At 42.7% G+C, this 13,113-nt stretch overlaps 1 protein-coding gene across 1 annotated transcript in view; it reads left to right on the forward strand.

Annotated features, from left to right (window-relative positions):
* The window catches only part of plekha7b (pleckstrin homology domain containing, family A member 7b), a gene marked incomplete at both ends in the record, with an annotated part of 118,196 nt that overhangs the window by 90,326 nt on the left and 14,757 nt on the right, over positions 1-13,113 (forward strand). Inside the window, 7 exons of the mRNA XM_083651268.1 lie at positions 2,568-2,648; positions 3,894-4,013; positions 5,624-5,677; positions 6,483-6,563; positions 9,622-9,690; positions 11,620-11,700; positions 12,248-12,397. Coding sequence (XP_083507394.1) covers positions 2,568-2,648; positions 3,894-4,013; positions 5,624-5,677; positions 6,483-6,563; positions 9,622-9,690; positions 11,620-11,700; positions 12,248-12,397 — 636 coding nt within the window. The remainder of the gene's footprint in view (positions 1-2,567; positions 2,649-3,893; positions 4,014-5,623; positions 5,678-6,482; positions 6,564-9,621; positions 9,691-11,619; positions 11,701-12,247; positions 12,398-13,113) is intronic.

A 13,113-nucleotide genomic window follows, 5' to 3' on the forward strand; every position in this document is an offset into this window, starting at 1 on the left:
ACTGACTCACTCACTGACTCACTGACTGACTGACTCACTGACTGCCCATTGTTGAAACACGCATGCATGGGTGTTGAGCAGCAGCAGGCAGCAGAATTAATGTAATCAGCTACAGTAGTTGTGTGGCAGCAGTCTGGGTCCTACTTAACTAAGCTTGCCTGGTGTAGTCTGGGTCCGGCTTGCCTGGTGCAGTCTGGGTCCGGCTTAACTAGGCTTGCCTGGTGCAGTCTGGGTCCGGCATAACTAGGCTTGCCTTGTGCAGTCTGGGTCCGGCTCGTGCCTGGTGCAGTCTGGGTCCGGCTTAACTAGGCTTGCCTGGTGCACTGCAGTCTGGGTCCGGCTTAACTAAGCTTGCCTGGTGCAGTCTGGGTCCGGCTTAACTAGGCTTGCCTGGTGCAGTCTGGTTCCGGCTTAACTAAGCTTGCCTGGTGCAGTCTGGGTCCGGCTTAACTAAGCTTGCCTGGTGCAGTCTGGGTCCGGCTTAACTAAGCTTGCCTGGTGCAGTCTGGGTCCGGCTTAACTAAGCTTGCCTGGTGCAGTCTGGTTCCGGCTTAACTAAGCTTGCCTGGTGCAGTCTGGGTCGGGCTTAACTAAGCTTGCCTGGTGCAGTCTGGGTCCGGCATAACTAGGCTTGCCTTGTGCAGTCTGGTTCCGGCTTAACTAAGCTTGCCTGGTGCAGTCTGGTTCTGGCTTAACTAGGCTTTCCCGGTGCAGTCTGGGTCCGGCTTAACTAGGCCTGCCTGGCTCCCCTTTTTAAAGAGCATTAAGCATGCTGCTTTCCTCAAGTATGTTTTTTCCACTTACAAGTTCTTCTGGCAAGAACTGACAATTAAACAGTGTTACATTTATTTTGAAACTATAAATGCTTTGTTTGCACACTTTGTAAACATTCGACAAATGGAAGCTATATTTTGTGTTATAGTGGGGTGTGAAAGTCGTTTTTGTTGTTCTGTTGTTTTTGCTGAAGCAAGCCCCGCCCTTTGAGAAGCTAGGTGCCTATACTCAGTCATTTGGTTCTTTAACACAGAAAGCCACACAGTCAGATGGCAGAAGCCTATCATCGGCATGGGACAGTGGTAAAACTCGATGTTTCACATGTAATGAGCCAAAGCACAAAGGTCTCATTCTCACGGTAGCTGTGCACAGTGGAAGAGAGGTGCCTATTGATGTTGCCTTCAAGGACATTATGAGATCACTGGGAAATGAGCGCTCACCATGGGAAGATTAGCATGAGAAGGCTGTGACTTCCCAGCACACACACACACACACACACACACACACACACACACACACACTTTGAAGCTCATGTGAATCAATCTGCGCTTCACACAGTACACACCCAGGCCTCTTCCACAGGTGGTGTGTGTGTGTGAGTGAGTGTGTGAGCGCAACTTGGCCACTCCCCCTTCCCCAGAGCTGTCCCAGGCAGCACTCGTACACACACACACACACACCACCACCATCGCCACAGGAAACGGAGCAAGGGGCCGTCCTCCCGTCCACACCCTGCGCTGTCTCCCGACCACACCCTCCACATGTGAGACGCTCCCTCTGCAATGCATCACCACACTGGCCGACGCACACAAGCCTCATAACCCAGCCGCTGGCCGTACACGAGTAAACAAAGTGTCGCAGGCGCTCTGTTTGCGCTCATCATCCACCCATAGTGCCAAGACACTAATTATGACTCTGAAATAGAGTGCTACACAATTATGGAAAACTCTCCTAGAAGGAAGATACATGTTCAACAAAAGGGAGGCCACAGCGACTGTGTGAGACCATCCAAGGGAACGATGTTTTTTATGGGAACTAAATGTAGTTGGCAGAACTTGGTTTTGGTGGACCCAGCATGTTTGAGGCTGATGGTGCTCTCTGGCTGAAGTACGCCTGAGTAATAGCGATCTATGTACCTCTGTGGAATATATCTTTAAAGAGTACGTGTTATTAGCAGCTAATCCAATTTGCCCAGGGCATCTCAGCACCCTATAAACATCTCCACTGTATCTCAAACATCAGCAGCGGTCTCTTTTTCTTCAGATCTCGCATTTAAATAAAAAACCTATTATACAGCAAAAAAAATAGTGGCATGGGAATCTCAAAGGGAATGGCTTACAGTGCTTCTCTTGCTGGTAGCAAACAAATGTTATTTTAAGAAAGCAGGTTTGGTATAATTTATGTGTAGTTAATTAAATCTCTTGTTGTTTGTGTCCTTTTAGGGTGCTGTAGTGGGCCTGGCTTCGCTAATTCTGTGTGTTAAGCAAAAACGTCAAATTTTCCCGAGCCCCGTAGCGTCTAAAACTCAGGGCACACCTTGTTTCAAAATAAGAGTGGGAGGGATGAAATGGAGAAAAGGATAGATGAAAAAATAAATCTGCTGTGTCGTTAAATCTCTTTGCAAACTCGCAGGCAATGGCGTAACTTTGATACAGATACAGAGCTAACAATCACATAGAGAGCACAGATCATTAACCAAGCTTGAAGATTCATTAGTGATTATGTCTTCTTAGATATTCTGTTTGATTCGATAACATTTGGAATAATGTCTTCATGCATTTTTCTCTCCACAGACTTCTCAATTCGAGAGGTCAATGCCAGCCATGGGCTACATCACACACACTGTCAGTGCACCCAGCTTGCATGGCAAAACGGTATGATCCTCTTTATTACATTCACCGTATAACTTGGCTTAATTTTCAAATATATCTGGCATATGGCATTAAAAAAATAGATGAGATTGTCACACTAAAAATCAGAATACCACTCAATAAAAAAAAAACCCCACCAATGGTTTTCCTGTAGTTGAGGACAACACAATCAATATTTGTGAACAGAAACGAAGTCATTAAGACACATTCTGTGACGCTACCAAGATGTCAAATCTGGAGCTGCTCCATAAACAATGAATGGGAGACTGTTTTTGTGAATCCACATAAAGTGTATTTGAATTATTTATGCCGATATGAGATTTGTTTTAGTATTGTCTGTTCTGAACTGGAATATGCAGCCTTATCTGTAGAGAATCCCCTTGAGTAATGTAATAGCAGATAGCACCCATTCTCATCTTTCAGAAACCAACCAGATGAAGCTCTAGATCAGGGATGGGCAACTTTGATGATAGAGAGGGCCACACAAAAAAAAGAATCCTCGCTACCAGAGGGCCAGATTGTGACCGTGCACTTTCACCAGTAGCCTACTGTAACACCATCACTCCCAATTATAGCTACTAATTTGATTAAAAGGACTGGTAATCCAAATTTATTATACCAACAGTTATGTTTTTCATATTCAAATTTAGTCATTCTTCCATTCAGATGACACCAGAAACTTTGCTCTAGCTTTAAAACAGCCCGCTACAGCAATTTGATGGGGTACATCACCCAAATATGTGATATTAATCAGATTAGTACAATGTTGCATGTGCAATGTGCATCCTGGTTATAGTTTGTTACAATAGCATTAGCTCAAATGCTAACATTAAACAGTATGTGGATGGACAATGCTAATGCCATTAGCGCCATGTTCTGGGTTGTACAGTAAAAAAAAAACAGATGTTGGTGGTCTAAGCTTACCTAACCAAAAACGTCTGCCTTGTAAAAAAAGGAGAAAAAAAAGGGAAATTGACCCAGGGGCCACACTGAGTGAGGTCGGGGGGCCGCATGCGGCCCGCAGGCCACCAGTTGCCCACCCCTGTTCTAGATGATACATTTGGAGTGTTGTTAGGCTGATGGGCACCTTGTATGTGAAGTGTGTTGGCTTCTCTACCACTTGGCTCTCTCAGCTACTGCTACTGCTCTGCCTCTGTTACTGCCCAGATGGTTCTGAAGTCTTTTCTCTCGCCCCCTCCCTCCTGCGCTTTCACTGGCCTCTGGCCCCTAAACCTGGCCTGGCTCCAGCCAGAGGAGCTGACTCTGCTCCTCATTCAGCTCCGGAGGCACCAGGCCAAGATGGCTGGTGTGCATAGCCCCAGCGAGGCGTTTGCTCACCTGCAGCACCACCAGCACAACGGCATGCAGGTCAGGGGTCCTCGTACCTTCAGCACACTGCAGCGCCCCCTGCCAGTGCATTGTGGTCCCCCTCGCCTCCCCCCCAGCCAAACCCCATACATTCTTTCCCCATCATTCATAAGACTGTGCAGTCTGTCGGTATCGCTTTGTTGTGTCGGTGATTCAACCTTTTCAGCATGGGACGCATTGCAGTATTCATAGCTTTCAAGGGGCGTTACGTGCTGCCGGGAACGCCCACCTGACGGTCAAAAAAGAAACTTGTTCATTCCGCTGCCAGCCGAGTCGACTAGTTTCTCACGCTGTTTGTTCAGCCAAAATGCCGGATACCTGTTGTGCTATCGGTTGCACTAACCGACGAGGAGACACGCCTGGCTTGTGCTTTTACAGAATCCCGTCGGAGAAAGAAAACTCAGACAGGAGGAGGTTGTGGATTTGTGCGATTAGACGTGGTTCAGTCGCTGGGGAGGGCAAATGGCTTTTTTTCTACCATCAAAGTACACACGTTTTTGCGGCCAACATTTCATCAAAGGTAAGCTCAAGTAACGTTAACGGGGTATTTTAATCATTATTGTAACGTTACTTGAGCTTACCTTTGATGAAATGTTGGCCGCAAAGACGTGTGTACAAACGGCTGAACAAACACAGCGTGAGAAACTAGTCGACTCGGCTGGCAGCGGAATGAACAAGTTTTTTTTTTGACCGTCAGGTGGGCGTTCCCGGCAGCACGTAACGCCCCTTGAAAGCTATGAATAGACTGTGCAGATCACAGACTGCCTATTGGCTACAGAGCAGTCAATTTGTCTTAATAGCTAGAATCACCCGTCCAACTAGTTCAGCTTTTAAAGGCTTTTAGAGCCGTGTCTATTTGTAACAAAATAATAATAATAATAATAATAATAATATGCCATCTTCCAAGCATGTTGCTTGTTGACTGTGCATTGTCCCTCCATTTGATGCTTTTCTTAGTTTGATCATTATTCAAACTTAAACAACCACCATCAGAAATGTGGCATGAATACAACACAGTTGTCTCTACATTTCTTGTTTAGAATGATATGCTATATCTATGAAATAGGATTATTATTTAAAGAAGATTATTGCTGTGAAGAAGCAGCCTTCAGCTCCACAGTCTCACTCTCCCTTAAGAGCCTGTCCAGGAAACAGGGCATTGCAGTCAGACAGAGCAGACCTAGAGTGAAGCTGCAACGGTGCTCAGTAATGACAACTCCACCCTGTTGTTTCTAAGATCACACTATACGCCCTGGCCATTCTCCATGCTTATGTAAAACATCCATGCCGTAACGCTCACTTTGACCACATGCACATGGGCACAAGCCATCTGCTGCTCTGTTCTGTATGGGGGTCAGATACAAGACATCGCTGCGTACATTTGAAGTCAAAGGAGTTGCAAAAATGCAAAAAATTACTTAATTACAATTTGGCTTTAGTAACAGGAGTCACACACCAAGTTTCAAGTGAACAAGTGAAATCAAAGCCCTGTTATCAAAGCCTGAACAACACAAACAAACATGACAATGCCTGAAGGGTCCTCTAGTCATCATAGATTATCCTTTGCAGCTTCATGTCATGTGATTTATCTCTCCACTGCTCACTTAAAGGCTGATGATACTTACATACAACTGAAGAAGGACCTGGACTATCTAGATTTGAAGGTGGGCCCCAAGAAAGTTCATGTCATTTTCTCCTTCCCTTCCTACTGTCATCTCCCTTCTTCTGGACTGCTATCTTGCTCTCCTGCTGCTGCTTTTCAATGTCTGTCTACCTCCCTCTGTCCCCCGTCCCTCCTGTCTTTTGTCTGTTGTCCCCTGACTGTCTCTTTATGATGGAAATAACATGTCTCTGTGTTTAATTGCTTCTGTTGATGTTCATTTTCAATTCGAGGATAGCAATGCGTTCTTGCATTAACGCCCCCAGTTTTTATTATGAATTCAACAAATATCCCACAGAACTTGCACACAACTTACTGACACAAAGTGACAACAATGTCACTTTGTCACAATGTCACTTGTTCTTTACACAATGTTTATAGTAATATGTGTCAGGATATTTTCAATTTGATGATAATAGTACTATACTTTCAGATGCAGCATTAGGGGGTAATAAAGATGTTACCCTAACATACTGTATGTGTTTTCAAGCCTGTACTGATGGGAATTGAAGTTTTTACAAGCACATGACATGCATTTCAAAACCATATTTTGAGTCATGTGAACTCCAATTCTTATTTGGGTGTCACAAATAGTACAGTGACATAAGCCTATTACTGCTATATTTTTCTTTTTCTCCTTACCATAAGGGATATATCTCCCATTCACGACAATGCAAAGCATTTGATCCGGATTGATTTGTATGTTAAACACCACAAAGCATTTTTTTTTTTCCCGGAATGGAGGGAGTTCATCTATTGATGTGTACAGTACATCCTGTAACACCTCTCCATTTCCTGTTTCAAAACAGATCCAAAGTATTGACCCGATGATCGTTTCAATACACAATGTGCTCGAAAACTCCACTCCAAGCTTTGGGTACAGTTGGAATGTAAGGATGGTGTGCATACAAAGACCATTCCACTGCTTTTCAAATGGAATGCGATGCATCCCTGGCAATGTTTGAAGACAGAGGAAATGATGTTGTGTTTTGCATATGAAAACCCTTGGTCTGATCATGCATTGGATGATACCGAAAACACATTTATGAGATGCGATGATGGGACTTTTCATGACCTTCCCTGCATGTCGTGGAACACTCGTGGATGTAGTGACTGTATGTTTTTGATACCTTACGCTTTTTTGCTTTTACTTGTTTTGCTCGTTAGCGCTAAAGAGATGGCCCGAGGGTGCTCTTTGAGAGATATGCTGGCACTCTGGTTATGATTCCACGTAGGCAGCTTGCACTATTACACGTTGTACTGAAGTTGCAGTATGTCTATGGCAACACAAACATGGTTTATCTCCAAAACCGTTTGTCCGATCGACTTGAAATCTGGCAGGTGTGCTGCTGGGGACCCAAGAAAGTGCAGTGCAGTGGGAGGGGGGACGAAGAGTGGGAGAGTGTGATGTGTGAATGGGGAGAATATATATATATATACACGGTATATATATATATATTAGGGCTGTCACTTTTTCCCCAAAATAAAATTCGAACGAACTTTAATTGCCCGAAATTCGTTCGAATATATTCGAAGTTTTTTGGTTAATTAAAAAAAAAAAAAATTTTTTTTTTTTTTTTTTTTTTTTTTCAAGTCCAGCAGCCTGTTGCACCAGCTGAACGTAAGTTCTGTCTTAAGTTAGGGTGTAAAGTCCACACTAACTGCTACGTTCAAACTAGTTAGTTTGACACTAAAGTTGTGTCTTTGTTTGGTTGCACCACGGAGACGTAAGGTACATCTTAACTAGTAGACCCTAAAGTCCATACTAACCAAAATAGTGTCGCAGACAATGACGTGTACAGTATCTGTGACCAATCAGTGAAAAGCACGGTGGAAACGGTGTTTATTTACGGTTGTTTAAGTGGAGTGAAAACAGGACATGTTGCCCACCGCAAATTAGTGCTTTCATATTTCATCAACACTAATCAAATGAGAACGTTATTGAGTAACGTTCGTTTAGGTTCATATTACTGTTAACGTTTATCTGTGAGCTCTTCATCAGTATTGTAGGCTATACCACCATCCTGCCTCACTAAATTGTTGCGGTTATTTTAATTTGTATGCAGTGCTGCAGCTTGTGGGAAACAAAAGCGTGAGTCATAAATATCAAAGGGTGTAATTTATCACGGAGAGCGCGTTGCGGACGCAAAACAACGATGCGCCACGGTGCCAAGTTGCAATCCGTGCCGACTGCTATTTTACGGAGGACTTTACACCTAGTAAGACGTAGGTGTAAATTTTAAGTTCTAACTTATGCCTACGTTGTAACTATTTCACTTGGTGCAACCCAAATATTTTTAGTAGTGCGTAAACTCGGACTTAGTGAGACTTTACGTTCAAACTAGCTTACGTTTCAACTTACGCACAGCTGGTGCAACCCACTGCAGGCCACGGGCATCAGCCCGACGTGTTAGCTTGGACGCTCACAGTCACAACACTGCCTCACAAACTTGGCTGCATCCAACTCGAGACAACTTTTCAGACCCTGGAGACAATCTTTCTCAGAAGAGACTAACGCGACAAATCTGGAGACTTTTTCTGACATGGGATTAACATTACCAGCAAGCAGCAGTTGGTTAATTTTGGTTCATAAAAAAAAAAAAAAAAAATTAATTAAAAAAAAAAAAAAAAAATTCGAACATTCAAATTACATTTCGAAAACGAACCCCTCCCCCCACATTCGAAGTTGCATTCGAATTTCGAATGAAAAGTGACAGCCCTAATATATATACATACATATATACATACACACACAAGTAGGCAACCATGAAATCACACAAATCAAGATAAAAGGATGTTTTTTTTTCTTTTCTTTTTTCATATTATGCCACTTTAGATGTTAAAGAACGCACTCAATAACAAATAACCATTGTAGGATCACTAAATACTGATCATTTGTTAGCAAACTAAGCTTGTTCACCAACTTTCAGGGCAATTTTCTCTGAATGTTGCTTTTACGAGTACAAACATTCAAACGAGCATCTTCTTCAACTATTTCCAGATTTCAATGTACAGTATGACACATCATTTGAAAGCTTACAATCTGCCCATAATCTGTATTTTTTCTTTTTACCGTGGCCTATTTATGACTCAAAACACCAGACCCTGTCACATAATTATAATGTATACTGTAAGCTGTCTATGAAAGAATAAATCATGTCATCAATGGCTCTTTCAGTGTTCATACAACTGAAATATTACATAAAAAGGCAGATCCCATCCACTATTTTTGAAGACATGTCCCTCTCTAACAAAGTCGTTTGTAAATCACATTTGTAAATAACAATTGTAAATAACATCATTTGAGGAAGTGTGTTCCTGCCTCATATACTCTAGTATGTTCCTCCCTCATGGTTCATATCAAGGACATGGTGGTTAAACATGCTGCAGTAATGAGCAGCCAGGAAAGAGCAGCTTTGTGGTTTGCAGGCCTTCCCCAAACTCCAAGATACAGAACCTGTCTCTCCATCCAAACATTTGCTCCGCTTCTGCTCAAACTGCAAGATACAGAAACTGTCTCCATCCAAACATTTGCTCCGCTTCTGCTCAAACTGCAAGATACAGAAACTGTCTCTCCATCAAACTCCAAGATACAGAACCTGTCTCTCCATCAAACTCCAAGATACAGAACCTGTCTCTCCATCAAACTCCAAGATACAGAAACTGTCTCTCCATCCAAATATTTGCTCCGCTTCTGCACGTTTTGTTATAGCAGCTTCTGCATTTCACTGTCCTGAATGTGCGAGTTCCCACCCCCTACATGTTTGATTCTGTCCAGGTTCATCCAGCTTGATGTGTCAGGTGGTCTCACTGTATGCCGTTTCTGGAAATTCCATGCAATAATTATCTGTTGAATGGGAGTTTTTTTTACGGTAAAAGCATTTGAGGTATCATTCCAATTATTGGTATTAAAGATTTGGTTTTATTTGTGCATACGGGCCATTTCAGGTTACCGGACGTGAAAGCCTCAAAGAAAGACCATCAAGACCTGTGAAGATAGCAGAGAGTGATGCTGATGTAAGTGAGTCATCCCCACCCTCCTCAGCCCCCAAACAAGCAGCCTGATAAGCACCCAGTTTATCCATCTCTTTTCTTTTCGTTAAAGGGACAGCTCACCCTAAAATGTTTTTCCTCTCACCTGTAGTGCTAGTTATCCATCTATATCGTTTTGGGATAGTTGTCTGAGTTTTGGAGATATCGGCCGCAGAGATGTCTGCCTTCTCTTGAATACAATGGAACTGGATGGCACTCGGCTTGTAGTGCTCACAGCACACACAAAAAAACATTTGAAAAACTCAACAGCATCGTCTCTTTCCAGAAATCATGACCCGGTTACTCAAGATAATGCACAGACTTTGTTGTGAGGAGTTTCATGTAGGAACTATTTTCTTTTGCAGTCTCATGTAGGAACTAGCTAGCAGCTAGCGGGTGTAGTTCGGTCAAAAGAAAATAGTTCCTACATGACACTGCTCATAACAAGGTCTGTGGATTATCTTGAGTAACGGGGTCATGATTTCTGGAAACAGACATTGCTGTTGAGTTTATCAAATGTATTCCTTTGGCACTTTGAGCACCACAAGCTGAGTGCCATCCAGTTCCATTGTATTGGAGAGAAGGCAGACATCACTAGGGCCGATATCTCCAAAACTCAGGCAACTAACACAAAACGATGTAGATGGATAAATAGCACTACAGGTAAGAAGAAAAATATGTAATTTGTATTTTAGGGTGAGCTGTTCCTTTAAGATGTATCACTTCCTACTTCTTACCATCCACTACAGAGAGACAGCTAAGTTCTGTGTGCGCGCATGTGTGTGTGTGTGTGTGTGTGTGTGTGTGTGTGCGCGCGCGCGCATGTGTGTATGTGGGTGGGTGTGTTCTTTATTTTGTGGTAAACAAAGTCTGTGGAGGGCAGGGAGCTTATGTACATTGCATCACTACGGGGACATCCAACCACGCTGCACAGTGAAGACCTATGAGAGTATCGACCACAGTTTTATTTTCCTCCCCGCAATTTAAAGGGAAAAATACATGTAATGGGAGTTTTAGATGTTGAGCTGTTAAATTTTTCAGTTTGATTTGCCCGATGCTGCTTTTCTCATTCTTTGTTTTGTGCTGAATAGCGGTAAATAAGATGGATGTCCTGGCTTTTCATCATTAGCATTGTTCCACTTTAACAATTTATAAGAAACTGTGAGTGAATTTGTCTGAACAATGAATATTTCATGCAATTAAAAACAACAATATACGGCAGCAAAATAAAAACAGCTTAATTATTAATTGGACAGAATGATAAATAGATCTGAGGAAAAAATACACACTGTGCGAGGAAGACTGTGCGATAGACAGGCTTATGTTGTTTTCATAAACACATAACCCATTTCTGGGAAAACAAATCTGTCACTCTCAATAAACACGGCTCTCTCCAAAAGTGAATTTGAAAATATGGATTTTTGATTATGATTACTCATAATGGGTATTACCAGCATCTCTCCCCCAGACTAGACAGTATAAAAGCCTTTTGATATCTCACGCTGCACTGATGAGAGCAGTTCCTCAGGGCTTCTCATATAGCTGAGCCTTATTGACATATTTACACAGACAGTGAAGACTAACAGTGGATGATCAATTCATCTTATCTGGCCGTGTTGTTAGAATACAGCTCCATGAAGACAAGTGGAGCGGAGTAGACCTCTGTTCCAGATGTAAACAGATACTGCATCTCATCAGCACCGTTTCATCTCGTCCCAGTCTTCTGTTGTGTTGTGTTGATCCTCTCTGGTATTAATGGAGGTAAACACACAGTATCAAGGAAGACAGTGCCTCTGTGATGATGTACAGTAGAAAAGGAGTTTTTATCGGGCAGCTGTTTCTTTTCTGCCCAGTTTTGCTTTATACTCAGTATCACAAACGCTGCCTGTGTTTTGTTTTTGTTTTTTCTCGTAGGTGAAATTGAGCCGACTGTGTGAACAAGACAAGATCCTACAGGAGCTAGAGGCCACGATACGCACTTTGAAGGAAGACAAGGTTTTTGTCATTATTTCTATCGTTACTTTTCTAGTATGTATTCTGTATGTGTATTAGTGTGTGTGTGTGTGTGTGTGTGTGTATTAGTTTATTTTGAAGCACATTGAGTCTATATGTCTGTCGAAAATCTAAATGTCGCAAGATTGCGCATGGGCCTTGAGGAAGTGAATTCTCCATACATTTCCCTATAGAGTTAGACGTTTCTTAAAATCCTTATTTAAAGAGTTTTACTTGGACAAATCAAGTGATTTAGCTATATTCAGAATCGCAAGAGACCATAGAACATTCCTGTTGTTGTTGTTGTTGTTGTTGTTGTAGCTTTGGTCCGAGGGAAATGTTCTTTGGTCTCTCGTGATTCTTGGTTTGTCAAAGTAAATCTCTTTTTATAAGGATTTACGAAACGTCAATGGGAAAATGAATGGGGAATGAAATCCCTCGGGTCCCACGCCGGACCCGGAAGAGGGCGTGACTTAAGGCACTCGATGCTTGATAAACATGCCTTGTGTTATGACAGTGACTTCATCCCCATGTACCCCATCTGCTGTAGGACAAGCTGGAGTCTGTGCTGGATGTTTCCCACCAGCAGATGGAGCAGTACCGTGATCAGCCGGCCCATGCAGAGAAGATTGCCTACCAGCAGAGATTACTACAGGAGGATGTGGTGCACATCAGGGCTGACATATCCCAAGCCTCCACAGTGAGACACACCCTACACTCAGAAACGCTATGGAGAGCCAAAGTGGAACGTCACTTCCTGCTTCGGCACTGTACCAGAGATTTTCATCCACCATTTATTTTCCCATAGACATTTCGTAAAATGCTTGTAAAAATAGTTTTACTTGTTCAAACCAAGATCGCATAACATTTCACTCTGACCAAAACGTTAAAAAAAATGCGGGTTTAAAGAAAATATTTTTTCGATGGTTTTTTTGGTCTGAGTGAAACGTTCTATGGTCTCTCCCGATTCTAAATATATCTGAACCATTTGGTTTGACCCAGTAAAACTATTTTTATGAGCATTTTACGAAATGTCTATGGGAAAATAAATTGCGGAAGGAAATCTCTGGTACAGTGCTGAACCAGGAAGTGACGTTCACTTTGCCTCTCTCTACACTCATCATGCATACAGCATCAAGATGGCTTCGCACCTGATCACATGCTATACACTCGTTATGCATACAGCAGAAAGACGGCTTCACACCTGACTTGCTTGGTGCAGTTGAATCCAAATCTGTAATCTTTTTTTCCACCCGTAGTTCACACCCAGTTCAGCCAGGGACGGTACCAATTACGTGACTTTATTGGTTGGAGATGACGTGTTCGCTTCCATTTTTGTAATCTGTGAAACTAGCGTCACGTACGACTACCATGTTGACTGTGACTATCAAAATGAGTGGTCGACAAACAAACCTG

This window comes from Poromitra crassiceps (assembly GCF_964638095.1).
Source record: "Poromitra crassiceps genome assembly, chromosome: 14".
NCBI lineage: Eukaryota > Metazoa > Chordata > Actinopteri > Beryciformes > Melamphaidae > Poromitra > Poromitra crassiceps.